This window comes from Besnoitia besnoiti, chromosome VIII (assembly GCF_002563875.1).
Source record: "Besnoitia besnoiti strain Bb-Ger1 chromosome VIII, whole genome shotgun sequence".
NCBI classification, from domain to species: Eukaryota; Apicomplexa; class Conoidasida; order Eucoccidiorida; family Sarcocystidae; genus Besnoitia; species Besnoitia besnoiti.
The window spans coordinates 368011-391187 of NC_042363.1; the positions used below are offsets into that span (position 1 = coordinate 368011).

At 60.5% G+C, this 23177-nt stretch overlaps 1 protein-coding gene across 1 annotated transcript; it reads left to right on the top strand.

The window, feature by feature from the left end:
• Window positions 1-3334: 3334 nt before the first annotated feature.
• BESB_081860 (ion channel protein) lies at window positions 3335-17668 on the top strand (the record flags this gene model as incomplete). The annotated part of the gene is made up of 20 exons (XM_029366536.1): window positions 3335-3582; window positions 4068-4279; window positions 4522-4685; window positions 5317-5584; window positions 6076-6300; window positions 6660-6813; window positions 7081-7150; window positions 7603-7787; window positions 8325-8497; window positions 8844-9079; window positions 9523-11098; window positions 11589-12670; window positions 12967-13368; window positions 13616-13771; window positions 14209-14306; window positions 14846-14990; window positions 15173-16113; window positions 16575-16770; window positions 17086-17204; window positions 17497-17668. The coding sequence occupies 20 exons, from the start codon at window positions 3335-3337 to the stop codon at window positions 17666-17668; spliced, it is 6822 nt and encodes a 2273-aa protein (XP_029216996.1).
• Between the last annotated feature and the right edge of the window lie 5509 nt (window positions 17669-23177).

The following is a 23177-nucleotide window of genomic DNA, read 5'->3' on the forward strand; positions in this document are numbered from 1 at the left end:
ACCGCTGGCAAGAGCAACTCGCAGCGCAAATGCTGATGTAGTCGGCAGTGCGCTGGAATCGAATGTTGCACGTGTGAGCTGCTTGCGGGCGGCGAGTGTGAGGTGGAGTTCTCAATTCACGGTCATCCCATACGCGCCACAGGCGGCAGAGTCGCCAGCTGGCGCCCACGAGGGATTGAATAAGTAGGCTTGGAACCTCTAAGCGGTTTCAAAGTTCGTCGCCTAGGTAGCCCCGTATTGGCGGTCTGGGCATGCGCAGAGCCTAATTGCACAGGTTTCCGCCAGCGATGTATCAGCGACTTCATCGCACACACGTTTCCCGCGGAGTAGCCAAGAATTCGCTTTGCCCATCAACAATCCGTGTCTAGGGGAGAGCTAACCCTTCGGGATGACGGGCGCGTAGCACTGAGACTAGACCAGACAGGGCTGTTCACGCTGGACTCCCGCATCTGTGCTGCGCGTCTGGAAGTTCAGAGCTTTCGCCTGGATTCGACAAGCTCCAGCCACTCCCCTCCGGGCAGAAGCTTTTCTACTATCTGATTGAACAGCGGGAGGAAGGCGCGCGCTACGCGGGGACGTCTCCTCCATCGAATGCAGCCAGCAGTCACACTCCGTCCCCCGTCCCCAGCCCCGCAAGCCTTGCCTCCGGTGAAGTTCCCTAGGCCTCGCGGCGCGTAACTGCAATTGCGGCGCGGCGGCTGTACCGTTGCAGACAGCCTAGCCAAGCAGAACTGAATTTATGAAGAGCTGCTCCTCAAGTGGGGCTGAACTGAGGTGGTCGGTGTTTTTTTTTTTTTGCCTCGCGTCAAAAATCAGCCCCTCGCTGGTCCCGCGGTCTCCGCTGCGCTGACCTGTGCGCCACATGCTCGTCTGAGGAAAATCCACTCGAGCTGTCACGCGGTCGCGGAGTTCGAGACTCTGACCTGCTGCCAGAAAGCAAGCCCTAAGACGGCAGCTTCTGCTAAACAATGCCTAAAGGAACAAAGCCGGACACTGTGGATCATCTCTTCGAAAAGCAAAGCACTCTGCATCTGCTTTGGGATCGCGAGGCCAGCGCGAGCCTGCGCGGGAGTGTCTTCGCGCTTGCCGGTCGACCAGAGTGCTGGAAGGAGATTCTTCCGTCTGTAAAGTTCGACGCTCCAGTGTTTGGCTGTCTTGTTGAGTGTAGATCTTCAGTGGCTGCTGCGCAACGTCAGATTTTGTCATTGTCTTCCTCGACGCTGTTGGGCCTTGTCGTCTACGCAAACCTCCGTTGCAGCGCAAGCTCGACTCTCACATCGTGCCGCTTCGTTTTTCCCGCATGCTTGAAGATCACACCACCGTACCGCTTCGCTGGTTAGACAATCGGAGCGTATTTGAAGCCTAGCGGCGCCAAGACAGCTTTTTCTTTTGAGACGGAAGCGTCTGACGCCGTCCTGTCTGCAGCTCCGCAAGGCGGGCGTCGACGGGTTCCTCGTGTGTGCTCGCGCTAGAGGGACTTTTCACCCGTCTAGAAGAACTCCAGCCACAGCTCGTGTTATTTGCTTTGTCGGTTTCACGGTCTATGTTTGGCGGGAGCTGCTCACCGCGGAGGCGGAAACGCAACACCTTCGAATCTGAGTCTGCCGGCAGAGACACAACGCCCGCGGCTTGGACTGACCCTCCGTGCCTGCGGACCTGCCTCTCTTTCCCTCCGGTGACTTTGTGTGATTTTAGAGTCCGTTCAGGGTCCTAATCTTCTGCGCGTTCGTGCTGGGCCTCTGAATTTCTGCGACTTCCTTGCCGCAGAAAAAGCCGACTGCGCGCCCAGGCGCCAAGCCGAGAGCTCCGAGGTTTCTTTCTAGGACCTCCTCGGAGACCATGCTTTGAACTCGCAGGCCGAACTTTCTCCCCAGCGTCCAGAGCCAACGCGAAGAGAGCTGAAACGAAGCGCAGTCTCCTGGCTTCCAGCTCAGCTGAAACGTCCCGTGACACGACAGCGGCCTCGACACGTGTTAGCGCTGCTTCGTCCCAGCCCCCTCTTTCCGCCGCCGCCCGCCGCCGCCCTCCCCCTCGACCTCTTGCAGGCGCCAGCCTCCTACCGCAGCCGCGCCTGTGTCGGTTTCTTGGGCTTTTTCACCTTCGCGCAGGTCAATGGGCGCAGCTCTCGCGCCGTAGTCGTCTCGAGAGTCTCACCTCGGGTTTGCACTAAAACCTAAACCCATCGACCCCCGCGGGCGGGCGCGTGCGTCGTCTTTATTCAACCTTTCGTCATTCCTTTAAACTAGTCGGCGTACACGCAGCTTTCAGCCAGTGGCCCGTTGAGTGTCGCCGCAAGACAGCAGAATGAATCACTAGGCGGGATGCTCATGCGCGCGTAGAGGGAGGAGCAGGCGGGAGGAGCGACGGAAGCGCCGGGATGGCGCATCTGTCTCATCTCCTGAGGCAGCAGCAGCCGCCTGGCTCTTCTGCCTTTACAAAGGGGTGCGTTTCCCCCTTCCTGTCTTGTTCTTGGTCTCTTCACACTCGCTCGCTTCTGCGGTCTCTGGTTTTTAGTCCGTCCTCGCTCCCGCGTGGCTCGGGGCTCTCTCTGAGCGCGCCCGCCGCGGTCTGGGGAAGCAGGGTGCGGCTGCGTTCCTCGCACGCCCCTCGCTCCTTCTCAGGGCTCCGCCGGCCGTCGCCGCAGTCCGTTTTCGTTTGGCGTTCCTGAGAAAACGCCCATTCCTTGTCGGGGGTTCATGCGTCTTCGGCGTTGCAGCGTCCTTCGGTCGCTCTTGTCTGTTCCTCGCTCTCGCCGGGGCCCGCGGCTCGTCCTCGGCTCTCAGCTGCAAACGCCTGGAGGACGGAGAGCTCCTCAAGTAGACGGGAGGCGAGAGACTGCGGGCCGTCAAACAGTTCGATGCATACTTCGAAGTCGTCGCCTCTCGAGCGATCTAGCCTCGCAGTTCCACGCGTGTAGTTCCACTGGAGAGCCGTTGAAAGGCCGTCTGTGCGCTCTCTCCGCTCGGCGTATATACTCTTCTGAAGTCACCGCGCCGTTACAGCCGTGTGCGTGTGCATATTCGCCGCATCGTCTTGAGCTCCCGCGCGATCTCCTTCATCCGTTCCCTCCCGTCGTCGTTTTTCCTCACCTCTGCGCAGGGCACGCCTTGCGTTCTCACGCGGCAGAGTCGAGCAATTTCTCTGCGCGGCCTGGTTGCCTCCCCTCCCCTGGCGCTGTTGGCCTCTCTGCTGTCTTTCTTTCCGTCGTTATTTGCGCGTGTTCCTCGCTCGGTCTTTCCATAGGTCCTGTTTTGGTCCGACTCGTTTCGTGGATTTGCGGTTCAGTCAGGGGGTGTGAGCGTCCGTTCGGTCAATTTGTCGTGCGTGTGGCACAATGGCGCTGCAAGTGGAGACTTCTTACCTGCTGTGGCGGCAGCTGATTCGCATGTCGCTGGATCTCGCGGTGGTCGCAGTCTTCACCGTCTGCATGGTATACATTGCGTTCTTCGAAAACACTTGGTCGACGGTGTCTATGCGCTTCGTGCCCTCCGTCCTGGGCTGGGTCGTTTTCTTCTCCTCGCTCTTCGTCTTCGAGCCCATCTACGAGCTCTATGTCGGCATCACCGCCGGCCAGTGGCCCTCGTAAGTTCAGCCGCTCACAGGAGCTGCTCTCCGCTCGCAGAGAATCTTCTTGTCGACTTTTCCCCGCTGGACGAGAGAGGCACGCAGCGTGCTTCGCGCCCAGTTCCCAGACACCAGCCGCCGAACCGCTCGGGGGCGGGCCGCCCTTGGCTGCGGCGTGCGTGTCTAGAAAGCCGCATCCGCGTCTGCTGCATCCAGCAGACTCTGCAACCGCACAGACGCATCTCGTTTTCACGCAGATGCGCCGTTGGGGGCCTGACCAACTTCCCCAAGTATCTCGCGCGCTGGAAAACCTATCTATTTATATGTGTATTTGTAACTCCAGTATACCTGTAGTCTATTTACTGCAGCTGTTGCTAGGGCGTAATGTGCCGATGTCCTCGCATTTCGGCGGGAGCCGGACTGCGCTCGTCTGCACTTTTTCCGTCGTCATTCCAAATAGATTGAGCTTGCCGAGTCTTCGGATGCGTTTTTCATCTGTGCAGCTGGGCGACGCGGCGGGTGATAGGTCCTGGAGGTCAGGGCGAGCTGCAGCTGGAGGACACGGACGAACTGCGCGCGAGACAAGATGGCGGCGCAGAGACGGAGGACGAGAAACTCAGCGAGAAGAGGAAAAGCAAACTCCTGCGCTTCAACCGCCTCGCGACGGACTTCAAGATGCGGCGGAGACTCAAATTTGGCCAGGGCTTTGTCCGAGGTGAGCGCCGAAGCCTCACATACTCGCGTCCCCTACCACCAAACCTTATCGACGTCCATGCTTCTCAGCGCCTTTCCGTGCATATGCATGCACGTGTGTGCGTGTATGATGTTGGCTGGCGCGGAGACAGCGTGCTGTCCCGGGCTCCCCGTTCTGTGCATCTCTCCGCGGGTTTCCGGGTAGCCTTTTCCAGGCATTTTTCGTGCTCGAAATGCCGGTTTTCCGCTCTTTCGCATGTTCAGCTTCTCTCGTGCGCCTGGTCTACTGGCATCATCTGCTGCGACACAACGTCCACCGCCTCTGCAGCAGGCCGTCGTTCGCACTCGCGACCGTCGTCTGGAACTTCGCTTGGTCGGTCTCCTGGTGCGCCACGCTCTACCGGTGGCGGCGAGAGACCTTTGACGAGGTAGGCAAGCGCAGAGCTTGTCTTTCGGGACCCCCTGCATGGCGCAGCTCCTGTGCACGCCACGCTGGTCATCGCGCCGGCGCGCCTACACGAAGCGGCGCTTTACTCTGCGCCTCGCTCGCGTCTTTGCAAGAAACGTCGAGAGGGCGGGGTCACAGAGCGCTTCGCGGGGGCGAGTGAGACCGAGCAGCACTCGCTTTTGGCGCGGACGCGCTTGAGTTTCTGTCACGCGGCCGCTTGAGAGTCTGTTGCGCGGCCGCAGATGCTGTTTCAGAGGCAGTAGACGCCTCCCTCGCAAACTCGCGATGTGCGAGTTCTCTCTTGTTTGACGGACAAGGTCCTCGATCAAAGGGCGACAGTCGCTTCTCCAGGACTGGTGGCGCCGATAACCGTAAACTCTAGACTTAACGCGTCGCCGCTGCGCACGGCTCGATCCCGAACGCAGAGTTTAGCCTACATTTGTTGGCTTTTTCCTGTTTGCTCGGATGACTCTTGTGTCTTTCGAATCCGCGCAAATGGCGGCGCGCGGTAGCTAGGGTGGATGCTTTTCGAGGCAGTCGTTGGCGGGTGTGACGGGCGTGACTTGCATCTCTCGTGCCGTGCGGGTGCGTGCGCGTTTTTCGATTTTCAGCCTTGGAACTTCCATCTGATCATGACGTCGGAGTACGCGATGCAGGAGTTTTTTCTCTCGGCTGCGACGCTCGAGTTTCTGATGACGTTTCTGCAGCAGACCGAGGTGCTGCCGATGCTTCTCTGGCCTTCGTTCTGGGTGGAAATGGTCACGCTGCCGCCGCTCAACGTCTTGTTCTACATCTGCTTTGACCCGTTTTTTCACATGCGCCGTACTGCGGCGGAGCTTCTGCTTCTCACAGGCTGTCTGCGCTGGATCAAAACTTTCTGTAAGATGCGGCTCGCGTGCAACAGGACGGCGGCTGGCGGATCGACAGATGTGCCTCGCGGAACGCGGTTTCGTCTCTTTATCTACGAGCTACCAGACGTGCTTCTCAAGGCGTGAAGCAACTGACCCGCGCCAAGCCCCCAATAGTAGCCCCAGTAGCCAGATATCGCCTCGTTTCTATGCAAGCATCGCTCGCCCAAACTTGTTCATCTGCAGTGGTCGATGGCGATCGACTCTGTCTCGTCGGGCGCATTTGCACGCGTGCCACTGCCTGCCTATCTGTATCTATCTATATACATGTAATATGTATGCATGGGCGCAGCAGCCTGGTGTTTCAGATGACGCAGCGGCCGGCTTTTCGTTTGACTGAGTCCTGGCACTAGCACACCTCCGCAGGAGGGAACCGGGAGCGACCCTGTTTCGTAACCGGTGGATGCTGGTCGGAGGTTTTGGGGGTTAGCGCTCGAGCCTGCTTTCGCTTTTTTTCTGCAGTCATGACCCGCTTCATCAGCACGAGTGTGGTTTGGGGCAACGCGACCAAGGGTCACGTCGTGCAGCTGGTGCTGGGCATTATTTTCCTGCTCACCTCCTTCGCGTCGGCAATGTTCACCTCGGATGGGATCAACCCCGACAACATCGGAGACACCGAGCGCGAGCTGTACACCCTGCGCGAGCTGTTCAACTTCTGGTACTTTGGCGTCGTCACGATGTCCACTGGTGAGGCATCTGGACCCGAAGGAGGGATCCCCCGCGCTCTGGCTGCGCCGAGTTGGCAACCGATCTAACGCAGCCGCGCGTGCGCACGTGCATGGGCGTCGTCAGCACATGGCCTTCTGTGGCTGGGCGGCCGCACCGTCGCCCTTTCTCGCGTCGCGCGTCAATGTAGCTGCGGGACGGCCTCATCTAGACCGCTTTTAGGACAGACGGGTCGCGCGTTTTGCTCTCCTTGCTCTTTGGAGGGCTCAAGCTGGCTTTTCACGCTCGTTGAGTTAGTCTGCGCGTGTACGAGGCCCGCGGCCGCTCTCAGCGCCGGTCGTTCTGTCTCTGTGTCCTCCCTCTGCATTTCCGCGCTGCAGTTGGCTATGGAGACATCTCGCCGCGCACGATTTGGGGCCAGTGTTTTTGTATCGCCTTCATCGTCACGTCCCTCATTTGGGTGCCGAGCGAGTTCGGCCGACTCATCGAGTCGTTCACTTCGCAGCGAAAAGTGTGGGGTCGCCTGCCGTTGAGGTAAGGACAAGGCCGTCGCCCCTGTCGCAAGTTCCAGGCGCCTCACGTGACTCCGTTCGCGAGCCTCACCGCGGCAGTTATCGAACTTTGCCAAGTACTGAATGTGCGCCAACACATCCGCGAGCCGTCTCCGGGACGCGACAGACACCCTGCGAGGCCCGCATGACATTCTCTTGGAGCTCTAGGTGGGTGTTCTCTGCGTGCCGCTGTCGAGTTTCAATGCGCCGCCGCAGCGGTTTGTGTCACACATCCGTTGTTTTCATGCAGAATCGACCACACTTCGTTCGTGCTTCTCCTCGGTGACGTCGAGCCTGCGCAGCTCTCCGCCTTCTTGCAGGTCAGTCGCCTGTGATAGCTCTCCTCTCTTGTGTCGAAGTCTCGAGGCCTTCGTCTCTGTGCGCGCAAACCAGGAGGGTGCCGAAGCGGGCTCGCGCGGCCTGAGAACGCCGCACACATCCCCGCGGCAGAGGCAGCTTGCCCCCCGTGAGGTGCGAGAACAGAGTTCAACGTTGCGGCCGCGGCACCGCCTCGCTCCTTTGACTTTCTCGAAGTCAACGCGTGCTCGTGTGTGGGTGTGTGTGGCTGCCTGATTCCTTACCCGCCGCCTGCTCTGTGCGTCGCTGCTATGCGGCCTTTGCTTGGTCTCCTGTGCTCCTTTCGGCGAAGGCATGCGTCCACCGATCATCTACCAACCTATCTCGGTGTCTAAGCGCGTCACTCGCTTCGTTGCGGTCTGTGGCTCGCATCCGAAGTGCACTTTTCCGCACCTGGACTCTCGAATGCGCTCAGGAGGTCCGCCTGCGGCGAGCGATGCCCCCGAAGATCGTCGTCCTGAGTCTGCGGCAGTTCGAGGACTACCGCAACCAAATGGAGGAGGCGCAGAGCGGCCAGCTCCGCCTGTGTCTCGTCACCGGCGAGGCAGGCATCGGTGGAGACCCTGCAGACCTGCTCATGGTGCAGCCTCACCATTCCGAGTGAGTGTTTGCGGAACTTGAAGGGGACGAGTCATCCGAAGAGGCGGCTGTCCTGATTTCGAGAAGGGGGGAACGGACGGGAGTGTGTGCTCGAACTTAAACTGCTTTTCAGCGCCTTCTGGACGGCGCATGCCGTCTGACGGGGTCGCTGCGAGGGCGTGCGCGTGAGCTGCGACTTCCCGTCGGTTGGCATCCACGACGCCTGCAGCCCGAGGCGCGAGGTGCTGCCCCCCACTCTTTGGCAAGCAGGAGGGGTTCTGAGTTTAACAGCGTAGCCGGAAATTCTTTACCAGCGTCTGAAGAAGAGTAATATATGCATAGGTTTGCTTTCATGTAAACCGGCATGCTTCTGCAAGCAATAGGATCCGCCTTTATGCGAGCTGTAGCGGGGGAGCAGACGTTCTGCACCAGCGAACTTGACAATTCTTGCTAAGGTGCTGAGTCACCTGTTCGAGGCCATGCCAGTTTCTGCGGTGCCCTTCATTTGAGACGCGTCGCTACTTCTGTGCGTTTTGCGTTCTGCCGACTCAATCGCAGGGGAGTTTTCCTGCTGTCGTCGCCCTCCGCGCTGACCGCGTACTACGACCGCCAGACTCTGACGCGCCTCCTCAGTCTCCTCCGGCTGAAAGTCGATCCCCAACACGTCAGCGTGCAGCTGTGCACCGACGTGTGCGCCAACATCATCGGGTCGATGGGGTGCCTGAACTACTGTAAGTCAAATCCACAGGCCAGCGCTTCAAGTCGATTTGCCGGGTCTACCTTGAAGAGAGGGGCGAGCGAGGCCCCTGCGGTGTGCAGGTGGCGGCGCTTCGCCGCCTGGTGACAGCCTGCAGTCAGCCCCCAGCGTTTGAGGTTTAGAAGACGTCAAATGCTCACAGGCAGCTCGAACTGCGTGTGTGTGGTCAGTGTCGAGCAGCAGAAGAGGTGTCTCACAGGATCCTCTCGTCGTTTCTGTTTTCGTAAGAGTGCTACAAGCCAGGCGCGCGACACGCCAGCGAGCACAAAGATGTTGAACTGTTTCGCACGTGCTGGCTGCGCCCTGTGTGAATGTGCCAGCGATTTTGAGCGACCTTAAGATGGGGTTGATTGCAAAGTCGATCTGCGGGCACTCTGGCATCATTCCGCTGATCTGCAACCTCTCTGGAAGCGCGTACCCCGACGTCCCAATCGGCGAGCTCACGAAGCAGTTCGGCAAGGAAACCATCCCGTACCTCTCCGAATATGTGCGCGGGGCGCTCCACTCCTTGTATGCGTTCCGCGTCCCCGCGTGCATGGTTGGTCTCCCCTTCGAGGTACGGGCAGCCGAAGCCAGCCGTCGCGCACGGCAGCCCAACCCCTCTCAGCGACCGCGTCTTCCGCGCGGGGGCGGGGGAGGGAGGCGGGGAGGCGGGGAGGGGCGAGCGGGGCTCTCGGAGCCTCTCCACTCGACTCGGTGTGAGGCAGCGTCTCGAAGCTTTGCGTAGTCTCACAGAACACACGCGAGTCTCAGAGGAGGCCTGCGCCGGCGGAGGAGCAAGGCAGGGGTTCGCGAAGGGCATTTTGGGCGTGGCGCAGCGCCCCTTGGCGAGGGCGGTCTGGCGGGAAGACGGCCATGCAGCCGTCGACCTGCGTAGTCTAGAGGGGCAAAAGCCTCTACCGACCGGGGCGCTCGCTGCCGCTCACTTCGGCATTCTTCCGAGCACGCCCCGGCGTGAACGCGCGTCTGGCGCGGCTGTCGTCCCGTGTGTGTGCACAGGAGGTTTGTCTGGGGTTGTACTACTGCGCGAACATCATCTGCGTGGGAATCCAGCGCGATTCTTCGGACCTGGCGCCGCCCATTGAAGAGACGCCGTGCGTCTGCAGCGGACCAACGTGCTTCTCCTCGCTGCGTCCACTCTGCAAGAAGATGAGCCCGTGCGCCGCGAGACGCCGCCGCGCCGCGGGAAACGCGTCGCCTCATTCGTCCTGCTGTCGCTCGCGCTCGGACGCCACGGTCTCCGTCCGTCTGCCGCCGTCCGCCATCATCAACGGCAGCGCCCCGGAGACCGTCTGCGGCGACGGGCGCCCCGAGGAAGACCCCGCGGGGCCCAACGCAGGCCGGACTTCGCTCCACGTCGGCTTCTCGCCCTCGTTCACCTGGCGCGCGGAGCGCCTCTCCGCGTCGCCAGTCGAGCTCCGCCGCCGCGGCAGCGAGGCGAGCGGGTCGGCACCAGTCAGCTCGACGGACGCGCCCGGGGACGCGTCGAGCTCCGCGGCCGCGGCGGCGGAGGAGACTCGCCACAGGCCGCCGTCGCTCTGGCGACGCGTGACGCACCGCGATGCCCCTTTCGGCAGCGGGAGGTGGGCGCCGACGCGAACGATTCGGGGCTCGAGAGTCGGGGGGGCCTCCGCGGCCTCGTTTGGCGCTCCGAGCCGGGACGAACTCCACGACAAGCAGCGCAGCGCGGACTACGGGCCCTCGTACTCGCGCATCCAGTCGCCGCTATCCTCCCAGGAGATCGCTTTCTGGGTGAACCCTGCGGGCAAGAACTACCGCCTGCACTCTGGGGACAAGTGCGTGATCATCGCGCCATCCGTGGGTGCCGCCGAGTTCCTGGCGTCCGCCACGGTGGTGCCCTGGTCTCAAGTTCTCTCCTCGCCGCTCGGGAGGTTCGTGGACCTTATTGCGACGCAGCCCGCGCGCGCCGCGGTGCAGGCCGCGGGACAGGCCGTGGCCTTCGCAGCGGACGCGAAGGAAGTGGTGAACGTCGCCATCACTGCCACGAAAGACGTCGTTGGAACCGTCGCCAAAGTCGGCTCCGACGAGAAGGGTTCCTCGGCGTCGGGATTCTTCACAGGCGACGAGCTCGCTGTGAAGCACGAAGGGACTCTCAAGACAAATGCCTCCGGTCGGCCGGCGAAGGCGCGCAAAAACCGGAGACCAGGCAACTCCAGCGCCGAGCAACAGAGCCCCGTGTACGGCCTCACACGGCCCGACCCCAAAAGCACCCGCAGCCCCGGCGGGCCCTTGGAGACAGGAGGCGCGACAGCGGTCGGCGACAAGCCTCAGAGATCCAGCTCACGACGGCTCGGGCCGCGGACCTCGGGTCTGGTGCAGGAGTCGCAGCCGCTTGGAGGCCTCCAGCGGATCTCGTCGATCCCAGAAACGGACGAGCGACGCCGCACACTGAGCGGCAGGGAAATGCGGACTCACGCTGCCACAGAGAGCATCGACATGGCTCAGAGAGGCCTCGCAGAGGAGCGCGCGCGGCGCGATCACGACTGGGACGCTGGCACAGGCTCGGGTGGCGGAGCCTCGAGGCCCAGTAGAGATCGGGTGCAGTCGAATAAGGGTAAGACGCAGTGAGGGAAAGGCGGAGAGAAGAGGCGAGTGGGGGAGAGAAAGCCACGAGGTCGAGCGCACAGAAGCAAAGTCTCCCGCGTAAAATGCAAAGTGAAGCGGATACCGAGCCCCGCAACATCCAAGCAGTGCGTGTGCACAAATGTGTGAATGGAACCACGCGTGGGCGGGATTGCCAGCGAAGGCAGGAACGAGCCAGGAACACGGCGGGTGCTGTCAGCCGAGTGTTTACGATCGCAGCAGAGCCTCTTGGAATTTATGCGGAGGAAGTCAACATATACTTTTCGTTCTGTTTCGTTCTGTACCGCAGATAGCAGGTGCGATCCCGCTTGCTTGTGCATTCTTTCCTCCGGTGGAGTTCGTCTCTTCGACTCGGCAGACCCGGAAGCTCGTACGCCGTGGTGATGGGTTGTGTTTTGCTGCCTGGTTGTATTAATGGGCTTTTTTTCTCAATGCTGTAATTGTATTTCCTTGTTTCATAGGTCCGAAGCAGTTTTCTGAATCTGCGCGGCCGTCGATGGCTCCTGCTGCTTTTCCCAGCGAAGCCGCGCCGGCGGCACCCGGGCTCGGTGACGCCCGTTCTTCTCGGGCTTCGTCGCGTGAACGTTCAACCGAGGAGCGTATCTCTCTTCCGTCTCCTGGCGGTGATGTGCGTTACGCTGCCGGTCCGTCGCCTGGTTCTCCCGCGTCGGCGTCCTTGCGCGCCGTGGATGGTGACTCGGGCTCGTCGCGCGCGCCGGATTCACCCCAGAGCGCGCCCGCGATGCGGAGCTGCTTGCGTCGCCCGCAGGCGCCTCCCGCTCAAGAGACCTGCGCGCCGCCAGCCGGCAGCGTCAACACTCTGTCGCTCGCGGAAATTCCGTGCTCGCCCTCCTGCTCGTCTGAATCTTCGAGTCGTCGTGCGTCCCTCGGAGTATCGTCGACCGCCTCTCAAGAGGATGGATCTGCGAGGGCTGCGAGACGCGGAGCCTCCGTTCAGCCGGCCTCGTCCCTCGCCCAGGCAGGGCCTTGCCCCCTGAGAGACCGCAGCGCAAGCGCAGGCCCGCCTGGGCCGCCCTTCCTCGCTCCGCCGGCGGACGAGGAGACGCGACGGACTCACGGGGTTGCGCCTCACTCCGGCTCCGCCGGCGCGGGTTCGCAGGGGCAGTCGCCCTTCCAGCTGTCTCCTCTGAACCAGCCTGCGAAAGGCGACTCCGAGCCCGTCAAGATGTCTCCGCCCGGGAGCGAACAGAGACACCCCTGCCGAGTGGCGGCGCTTGACTTGCAGTCGATCGGCACGGTCTGGGCGCAGGCGCAGGCCGGGGACAACTACGCGGAGGCGACGCTGCGCGCCGTCAAGGCGTTCCTCGCCGAGCGCGAGCGCGAGAAGGACGGGCTGCAACACTGGCAGAGCTGGGCGAGCATTCCCGCGGCCATCCCCACTCCGCTCCCGCTCAGGGAGGGGCGCACGGCGGAGGGCAACGTCTCAGCCGCCGCGGGCGCCTCGGCTGTCTTCAGGAAGCTCTTCACGACTAGCGTGGCGGGTCACGAGTACCATAAGGTTCCCAGCTGGAACGACGAGCTTGTAAGTGTCCTGATGCCGGAAGCGGAGAGCAACTGGCTTCCCAGCCGCCGTCCCGTCACGCGCCCGCCAGCACCTTCTGTTGCCCCTCTGGGCCCTCTGGGCCCGCCCACCAATATATGTATTCGTTGCGTGCCTGCATACATGCAAATATCCACGTGTACACAAGTGTGTGGGTAGCCTCTTTGTACGCGGGGGAGGGACGCGGCCACCAGTGTTCGTATTTCGGCTGCGACGTAGGGTTTAGGGTTTCGAGGGGTTGAGCGGATCCGTCCCTTTTTTTGGCGTTGACGCTTCAGGATGAAGAGGCCGTCATTCCGGTCGTTCACGTGGGCGACGAGGCGGACTTCGACAGCGACGCGCACTCGCTGGACCTGCAGTCCACAGGGCCGGCGCAGGTGGCTGAGGAGGCGATCCCTCAGGCGCCGGCGCACGCGGAGCTCGAGTCCGCGAGGCCGAGCGAACGCGTCGATGCCGGCGCGAGCGCCAGGGCGCTTGACGACGGCAAGTTGGGCAGGGGGGAGTCTGCAGGCGAGGCTCTGCCTCATCTGAGCGACCGCGGAGACCTCCCAGGGGCGCACGACGAGCGCGACGGCCACGAACCCCCGCCCGTCGGGCCTGCGTTGGGTGACGCCGATGAGCCGTCGTCCGACGAGTCTGACATGCTCGCCGCCGAGCCGCGCGTCGCACTCTCTCACGATGTGAGCCAAGACGAAAGAGGGCGCCGGCGTAAAGACAGCCGACCACCTGCCTGGGTGCGGCGTGAGCTCAGACACACGGGAGGGCTGTGAACAGAGTCAGAAGGCGTTCCGCTAAGCCTGTGGCGTCGGCCTTTCGCGTGGTGCACCCTTGCTCGATGAGGGAGGCTCTTGGTCGGGCGGCACACGCGCGGTGCCTCGCCCTGAAGGACGTCTGGCGAGTTTTTTTTTGCCCTGTCGCGATGCTCAGGTCTTTGCCACAAGCTACCTCGAGGCCCGTCGCCTGGTTTTCGCCGTGCGAGATAACCCCCTCATTTTGATCTGCGGCTGGCCAAAGTACCTAGGGCGTCTGTTGATGAAGATTGAAGCGATTGGCGGATGGAATGTTATCATCCTGACTGCCGAGGTAATGCCAATCCACCGGAGGCGAATGCCTCCTCTCTGAGTCCAGAACCGTCTTCGCGGCTCTTTCTTCAGCTTCCAGCGCCCCGGGTGCTCCCGGATGTTTTCGTCTCGATCCTGCTGTCTCCGGTGCTCTCGACCGTGTATTTTTCGTCGTTTTTTTCTTCCATCCTCCACCGTTCTCGCGCTCTTCTCACGTGCCTTCCTTTCCCTTTTGGTGTCGCTGTGTGCGGCTCTCCTTTCCCGTTGGCTGTGAGCGTCGTGTCTCCCTTCTCGTTGTACGGAGCGCTTCTCATTGCGAGCTTGCGCAGAAATGTAGAGCGACTCAGGCTCTGTTGTCGTGCGTCAAATAAACAGGAAGTCGCCTTCTACGTGGACCTCTTTATTCCCTTTTTGAAACACACTGCTAGACCCCCTCGCTTGTCTGTGCTGCGCTTGCAGGCTCCGCCGCCGTGGGCGGATCTGCGCTACGTCCTTCCTTTCCGAAGGTTCACGGCGATCATTCGCGCTCGGCCTCTCTCCGAAGTCAACCTCGTCAGGTAAAGCTCTTCGACGCAGGGGTGTCTCCGTGTTCGCCTGTCAGCCTTCGCAGGCGTAGACGATCCTTTGTGTCATCGTGGCTCATGAACAGGGGCCGCGCAGTCTCGATCTCGTTCGCAGGAAGGCACCACAGCACAGCATCATCGGCCCTCAAGACGCCAGAAGCCGAGACAGTGGAGGCGGATGATCGAATCCTGGGAGTGTGCGGACTGCAAGCGTCCGTCTTCAGAGGCACTCGGGGCGTTGCGCTGGTGGGTGTTATTGCGGCCGTCGCAGACGGACGATTCGTGGCAGTCTCGTCTCCCGCCGCATTGACGACATTAATTCGATTGTCTTCTGTCGCTATGTTTGCTGCGGCGTCGCGTTGCCTCGCCGCGCGGTCATCGGCCGCACACTCTCAGCGCGCGCAGCTGCTGAGCGACGGAGGTGCTTTTGGTGTGTTTCACCTTCCACTAGACGCGCGGAGGCTCTCGCCCTCTCGCGTTTGTTTTTGTCTCGGTTAGCATCCGCGTCTGTTGGTGGTGGTTTGTTGCTTCAGGGCCGGCGTCTTGGATGCCAAGCGTTTTTTTATCTTTCCGCTCGGGCTCGACAGCACGGCGTCCGCCAGCGACGAGTCGATTGCTCAACAAGACGACCGCAACGTCATTCTTGTCTACCTTCAGATCAAAAATCTGCTTCTCCAGGTGAGGGATTGCGTCGCTCAGCCCCGGGCGCCGCTCGAGAGCCCGGTGACCGACGACCCAGACGCGTCCGCGAGGCCGCTGCGTCCACAGACCGGAGCCTGTCTTTCATCTCTTTTCACGCTTTGCACCTGAGGCGTGGTGCTCAACTCTCAAGGTGTGTTTTTACTTTGTGCTTGGCGCAGAAAGCTGACATGCTCGCTCGAGTTCGGCCGGGCTCAATGCGTCACCTGCAGCCGCTGCAGTATCGAGCAAACACTGCGCTTCCGTCCTCCATCGCTCTGTCAGCGGCACAGGCGCTGCTCGGCTACATGCACCAGGCTTCCGCCAAGTCGACGGACTCGCGCGACTCCTCCCCCTGTCGCCGGCCGTTTCCGCGCCCGGTCGCGGAACTGCATCACGAGATTCATCGGGCTCTCCTCCAGCGCCAGGCCGTCCACGGCCGCTCTCCGCTCCCCGCCAGCGACGACGAGGCTTCGGAGCAGTCGTTCGCGTCGTCGTGGCTTGCCTCGCGCGGCTCCGACCGCGGAGACACGCCTCGCGCGGCCTCGCCGCCGACGCCGGATTGCCCAGGCGTCGAGTTGGCGGGCGTCGCGGGCGGGCGATCGGAGCTCGAAGCGGCGCCAGCGGCAACGGACGCTTCGTCCGGCAGCGCGTGCGCCTGGGCTCTCCGGTCTCCGCGGCCGCGGTTGTTCTCCCGCGCGGAGGAGCAGTGCGCGCTGCCGGCGTCGCCAAAGGCCGACTCTCAAACGCCCGCCCGCAGCAGCAGCAGCTGCAGCCGCGGCGCCCGCGCGCCCGAGTCCGGCGGGGAGAGCGACGGCGAGGTTCGAGGCGCGCCGACTGCAGGCTTCGAGAGGCCCCACGGACCCGCCGCGATCCAGTTCGCTCCGGGGCCGAAGACGCCTGACAGCCGCGCAGAGGGCACGCCAGCCTTCGGCCTCACGCGCCAGGAAAGGGGTCCAGAGTCGGTTGCGAGCGAGCCCACGCGCGGGAAGAAGACTCCCGCTGTGGTGAAGGGTGCCGCGAGGAGGAACGCATGCGTCTCCGGAGGCGGACGAGAAACCGAGGCGCTGATGCTCGAGCTGCACGACCAGAATAACTGGCGATTCGTCAACGACGTAGAGTGGTGAGGATGCGCGCCTGCATCGGGCACACGCAAGGGAACAGGCAGCTACGAACCCGTAGCTGGTGGCTGCACGTGGCGTGCGGGTCGCACAGCACTGCAGCTCGAAAGAGATAGAAAGGTGCTCGTTCTCACCGAGAAGGGCAGAGTTCTGTCGTCTCTGCGGGAAGATGCGTGAAGGTCTTGGCTGCGAGAGAGCCGCACGGCTTGGGAAGGACGCGACGCAACCGGGCCGCGGCGGCGTGAATGCTCAGGAGACAGCGGGGAGTGTCTGTAGTGTTGTGACCGCGCTTTTTGGCGGAATTCCTTCTCTGCAGCGGCGGGTGTTCATCAATCGCGCGCGCGTAGGCGTGTGAATGGCTGTCGCAACCGCTTCGCGGGCGACAGTCGGCTCCTCTCTCCCCGCTCTCCCCCGACACTGTCTTTGAGTCGGTGTGTGTGTGTCCGTTTCCGCTCGTGATCAGGATTGACCGAAATGTAAAGGACTACCCGTGCTACAGCTCGGCGACCTATCTTCTGTCTCCGGAGTATATCAATGGCAACCTCTTCGCAGACCGAATGAACTTTGCCGTCCTCACACAGCACCCCGCGATCTCGCCGCACTCCATCACGCCCCAGTTCCTCTCGGAGCTCATTGGCTACGCGTTCACAGGAAACTGGGTGCGTCTCGGCCTTTCGTCGTCAAGGGCCTTACTAGGCCACTGAGCCTACAGCGCGCTGGCGCAGTGTGTAGATATACATAAAAAGTTCGAAAATATGTAGTGGTGAATGAGCATGTCGGTTCACACTTGTGTGGAGGACGGGGTTCGGTCTGCTGTAGGTGTCATTTAATGCATCACTGCGTCTACGCTTCGCCTTTTCTGGAGCGTAGGTGTCCGCGTGTGTGCGGGTCGGAGGTAACTGGGGGTGGGGGGTTGCGGGCCTCCCGTGGACTCGCTGTCGTCTCTCTTGTGTGGTTGCGCTGGTTTTTTGCAGCCCGGCATCGAGCTTGAAGACATCCCGCCCACATCCCTCGAGGATGGCCTCACGTTCGGAGACTTGTTCCGGACCTTGCTCCTCGACAGCAAAAAGATCGCCGTCGGGCTGTACCGCTGGTGAGTCGCGAGCCGTTTTTCTGTCGAGGCGTTGCTCCTTTTTCTTCGAGAGCCTGTAGCGCTGCGCGTCCCTGCTCCCCATCTCCAGCAGCAGCTGTGCGCGTAGCGCGGCCCCGTGCGCGTAGCGCGGCCTCTGGCGACTGTGTTTTTTCCTTCTCTGTGTTCCCTTTCTCTTGGTGCAACTGTTCTAGACGTTCTGTTTGTTTGGAATCTCTTACGTGCGTCGAATCTTTCTAGTCCGATCAGTTCCATCGACGCCCTGCGCTGGCCTGTCGCCTGTCTTGCGCTGCAGCGGCGTCGGCTCTCTCAGGAACTACGTGTACACGTGTCCGTCGCATAAGTGCATTCTACAGCCGACGGATCGCGTGTTTGTCATTCCCATGGGGATCCCCCGACCGCGGCTGTCGCCAGAAAAAGTCATCAGAAGGGTAAACGCGTATCTCGCGAAGCAGGTCGGTGTGTAAGTCGCTCCAGAGCTTCTCGCGCTTCGCCGACGCTGCGGGCCTCTAAGGTGCGAACGCCCGAGACCTAGGCGCCTTGCGTTTTCGAGTCTTCGTCGGACGTGGTGAGAAACTGCGTTCGCCTGTCGGCGCGTCCGTGACGTGGGGTGCCTGGAAGCCGCTCTTTCGTCTTTCCTGAGCTGCAGCTACGTACCACAAGCCTTTGTGCTCAGACCATGTCTGTGCACTTTATTGTATTCTTGGAGAAGGCATCGCCATCTTTCTCTGCGAGGAAGGGCAGTGTTTGACACACTGAGATTTCGGGCTTTTTTTAGAGGCCTCGAGTGCCTCGCCCAAGGGTTTCGTATGCGGGTTGTCGTCGTGGATCGGTAGGCTCACTACCGCGGACAGAGATGGGTCTTGAAGTGCGTTGTCAAAGGCGGTAGGGTCACACCTTTATCCCCCAGCACCGGGAGTGATAATCTCTGAGACAGAGTTATCCATCCAGCCTTTCTGGGGAGTATATAATACGAGTTGGACTACTGGTTTAGATCGTGAAGGTCTTCGTTTACCGGACCCCAGTTCCCTTGTGCTGTTCATGGCCATCATGTTTAGTGCAGTAGCAGAGCATAGTCAAGATGATAACTAAACATGCTAAAACGTGCCACTCAGGTACGATATCATACAGCTACGCTGAATATATGATACATGACACATGTTTATGAAGCGAACGCTGGTGGGCGGGGCTGTTGCGGTATGCCCCAGTGAGTTATGTTTGTGTTTCTATTCCGTGTCAGGGCGTCTGTTACGTTTTTTGTCATTTCAAAGGTGTGCTTCATGCCAGCATACCTGACACATGCGTGGTCGCTTCCCAGTTCCTTCCAACGTGTAGTGAAGTTTGGTCCGCATCCATTTCTCTGCACGCGCCTATCGGCGTGACAAAGGTGCGCGTGAGACGGCAGGTGAGAGCCAGTAGCCGTCGCAGCGCCCGGGCAGATTTTGTCGCTTGGATGCTGTTGGGCGTTGCGCTTATTCGGCTTTTTTGTGATTTCTTTGTCCACGCGTGTCCGGAAAAAGGCTGCACGCAAAGCGTTGTCAGCGAACGTAGGAGCATTGCAGCCTCACCCCCAATGTCAATGAATGAAAATTGAGGTTTTTCGCGATGCGTTCTGCCCGGGAGCGAACAGAGAAAGCGCATAATTGTACGTGGCAGCTTCAAAAAACAATGCTTCTTGCGTTTGTTGCGAGAGCCTACTTGGCACTTGGAGCTCGCGTAGGCGCGGGGTTGCCCTGATGTACCTAGACTTTTGCGCGGCTCCTCCCGCGGGCCTTGTGGCGCCAATAGTGAGAAAGGACGGGTCCGCATGCGCTTCGCAAGAGATGAGAGTCTGTGTTTCCGCCGGGTGCGCCGGACGGCTGAAGCTTCTTCAACAGTCAGTCTTCTATGCTCTCATTCGTCCAGAAAAACGCATATGGCAGTGCCACGTGGGGGACACACACACAGAAACAAATACGAGAGGGCCATTGCATGGAAACGAGGGTAGGTATCACTTTGTGCCACATCCTGTCATGACTCGATGCAGCATCGGCAATCCAGTTTTGACCGCTTGACGTTAGTGAACAAAGCGAAACGACCGCACACAGTGGAAGAGAAGGGATACGGGATATCGCCGCAAGAGAGCTCAGCTGCTCGCGCGCTAGGGTAGGGAGCTCGCGAAGCAATCGTCCCCGACGTCCCCGCAAAGGGACAGCAGCGCTGGACCAAACGGACTTCCATGAAAAGAGGTTGAACATATAATCTGAACCAACGTCTGTCGTGCATGTCTCCATGAGGGGAGACACGAGCGAGCCGTAGCATCACTGCAACAACTCACTGTAACAACAGCTTCTGTGGCTCCTCTGTCAGGACTGGCACGTGACATCGATTTTGCACAATCGACAACTTTGCACGCAAAGCCACAGGCGCGGCTTGTAACTATGCAAGGGACTATAGACGTTTACGGGTCACTCCACTTTTCTTTATGCTAGCCATCTCGCCTTACTTGATTTCTTGCGTCGCCCTTCCATCCGGTCCCAGTTGGGTCTCGGCGATCATATTTTCTGTGTATTTCTCAGTGACGCCCCGCTATGAATACGCGAAGCCGTCACCCCGCATCGTATTGCAGTCAAGTCTGCTTAGTCCGCGAGGCAAAACATGTAAAGGACACATCCTCTTCGCTCTTGCCTCGTATGCTCTCCTCTTCGTGCTTTCGGATTGTATGGCATCCGCATGGCAATGCAGATGCCATACAATCGGAGGGGATCGCTAAGACGGGAGGATGGGGGCCGACGAAACGCAGAGCGGTAGCTGGGTGCCTTTCTCTGTTCGCTGCACCGCCCGCTGTTATCCACCTAAGAGGAGGTTGACCTCCACACATACTTGCAGGCCACCGTCTAAGCTTAGGGCAAGAAAAAACGTTGAAACCAAGAAACAGTATCGGCTGTGGGCGGATGCAGAGTCGTCGCACCCCTCTGTGACCGTGACTCTCTTTCTCCCGTGAGGTCACGGCGAAGTCGTCGGACGGGATGGCAGCGTGCCCCTCATGGTGTACGCCGGCTGTTGGCTTGAACGCAGGTCCCTGTCTACACCAGCGGCTGACTTAGGACCTTCCGCGGGGTTCATATCAGGTGGAGCTCTTCGTGGGATTCGGGGCACGGGCTGGAGAACTCTCCGGGGTACCAACTCCGCCTCAGCAGACTATGGCGTGGCGCACGGAATATGGTCTAACAAGGGTGCGGACGCTTCACAAAAAACCAGGGGATTCTGACCGTTGCAGGAGGTGTCAGCAGAAGCGTGTTATCTGTCATGGTCTTTTTCACCAGGCGACGATACGGACACGGACGCCATTTACGCGTCCATTTGCTGGGGCCGCACTGGCACGATTTGACGGCTCGCGGTGAGTAGAACACAGGGGCACGAGTCAAAGATGTTCCTTCACCTGCGTAGTTGTTTGTCTTCCACAGTGCCGCGGAGACCGCCGGCTGGACTGGAACGCTCGAAGGCATACAAAACTTTGCTATGATATCACAGTCTGACGGAGCGGCGACACACAAAGGGATGGCCACCCAGCATGGGTCTTCAGAAAACGTCACTGCGTGGTTGGCGCTGACGGAAGCCAGAAGACAAACACAGTAAACTAGGTACGGGTGCCCGCCATAACGACCCTGAGTGCCGGAGTTCGGGGGAGCAACCAATGGCTTCGCAGTCAGCCCCGCCGAAGCATTCCCCGGAGAACCGGAGTCTACGTTTTCACCTGCGTCGATGGAATGATATGGGTGCATCGCCGTTCCGGTTGCTGCGTCCGTTCCACCGGCGTTCCCGAACATCGTGTGCGGCGGGCGACCGGGGCTACCGGGGCTACCGGCAGGACTGCGCAGAGGATCTCCAGAATTCATCCTAGACTGAATCATTTCTGTGGAACTCAAGCCTACGAAGTTGTCTGGGTCGACAGTGGGGGAGTTGTGTGCCGTCGCTTCGTGTGAACCGTTGGTTCCACCTCATTCCCGTCACCCGCGGTCTGAATATGGGAACCCGCGAAAAACCTGCACAGATCTGAGCGCGTTTCTGAGCCGGGTCCGACGAACTCCTCGCCTTCGGGCTGCTCCAGGGGTTCGTAACCCGCTCCGGGGTATCCCTCAACAGTTTCGAGCCAACGAAGCACATCATCTGCTTCCTTAAATACTAGTTCGCGTGCCGCGTCGTCAAGGGGAAGCTCGCACGACCAGCTTTCGCTTGTGGCTTCGCTGCCTTCCGGTTGAGCAAAACCCCAAGTGGCCAAGAGAGCACAAAACTCTGTTTTCCTCCCGAAGCCGGTTACGGGGTGGGGCGGCAGAAACCGCATAGGCGCCAGCATTGATGAGTCCGGATGCAGCAAGCGAGAGCCAGTACTCTCGAATGATCTGAAGATCGCTGCGGTGGCAATTCCCAGGAGCCGACATCCGGAGGTTCCCTGCCCCAGCTTCATGTCTATATTGGACTTCAGTGGGACCCGCCAGACAGAAAGAACTCCGCTTGGGCGGGAATTTCAGTCCCACACACGTCACGGTAAACCCGCTTCCCTCAAGTCCCGTAGGTTTCACACGACGGCATAAGCACGCCAACTCGACTCTCGCGCATATCTACCCAGAAACGGCAGGATGCCCCGTTACTTGGAAGAGCTACACGAACGCGCCTCAACAGATATCCCAAGGTGATCCCCGCTACCTGATCCCCACTACCTGACCCTACCTGCCGCCGCCTGAGCTTCTTCACCGACGCGCTTGACGTAAGCGAGCATGAACACAAGATGGCAGGGAACACTTTTAAGGGCACCGACAGGGTTCTGCCATCCTAGCGATTCGTATAGGACCTCAATTATTTTTTCGATCCGGTCCTCCCGCAGGGTACTTTTCATGTTTAATTCGTCCGGACAGCGTATTCACTTCCCCGACCGGAATGAGTTCGGGTCTCCGTGTGGGTGGCGCGGCTCTACTACGCCGGATACTCCTCCTCCACGACACAACACCGCAGGAAATCCGCGGCACCTGCACAGGAATCTGAGTCTGAAGCTGTTTCTCGGGGCTGCCGCGAGCGCCAAAACGCCCGAGGTGTACGATGCGTCATTCACTATTCGCGGCAAAGACACACTTCCAGTCTCCCACTTGGTCCTGCCCCAAGTGCGAGGCAGAGTGTCTTCCGTGCTACTTCCGACGCAGAGGACCGGCTTCCCAGCCCCGGGTCGTCGGCGTGCGCATTTTCCTCTAGGCTAGGGGCGTTCAGACACGCAACGGCCTTCCGGTCGGCAGCGCAAGGATCAGCGAACCAGTGTCGGTAGCCGTCGACCCCACAGCGACGCACGCGCCATGGGGTGCGGACACCCTGGGCGCTATTCACCCTACGTTGCTGCGACTGCTCGTTGAAAAAAGTGTGTGCGACACCTGCAGAAAGCCCGGTGCAGCGAGCGCTCCAGCCTGATCTCTCGAACCTATACATATATGTATCTCAACTATATAACGCGACGGCAGGGAAACGCCCTATGCCGTACAGCACGCGGGGATAAGGGTCTCCCCCCACGCGCCCGCCGGCTTGCCCGTCGCACACGCAGGGATTCCATCCTCGTGAATAGCGAAGACTAAGCGGCACGATTGAAAGACACTTCGTGTCCATTCGCACTGCCCAAATATGGACGAGTCCGCAGAAACAGGCACAAAGGAACGCGTCACTGCAGTCAGAACTAGCCGCTCGCCGATCGACGCAGAGACGGTACTGCCACACACTGCGGCTCTCACGACCTAGAGTTCGGTCAGGAAGGCTGAGACCTCTATTTCGCGTTCGTCGTGATTGCAGAGATCTCTCAGCTCAGAGCGCAGGCTTCTTGCCGACCCGCGAAAACTGCTGCATATGTCGCAGTATTTGAGCAGCATACAGGACCACTACCCAGGGTTGTTCGCCTGTGCTGGCGTGAGCGGAGACACACATCGGCCTCGAAGGACTTCTCTACTCTCTGCTGTGCTC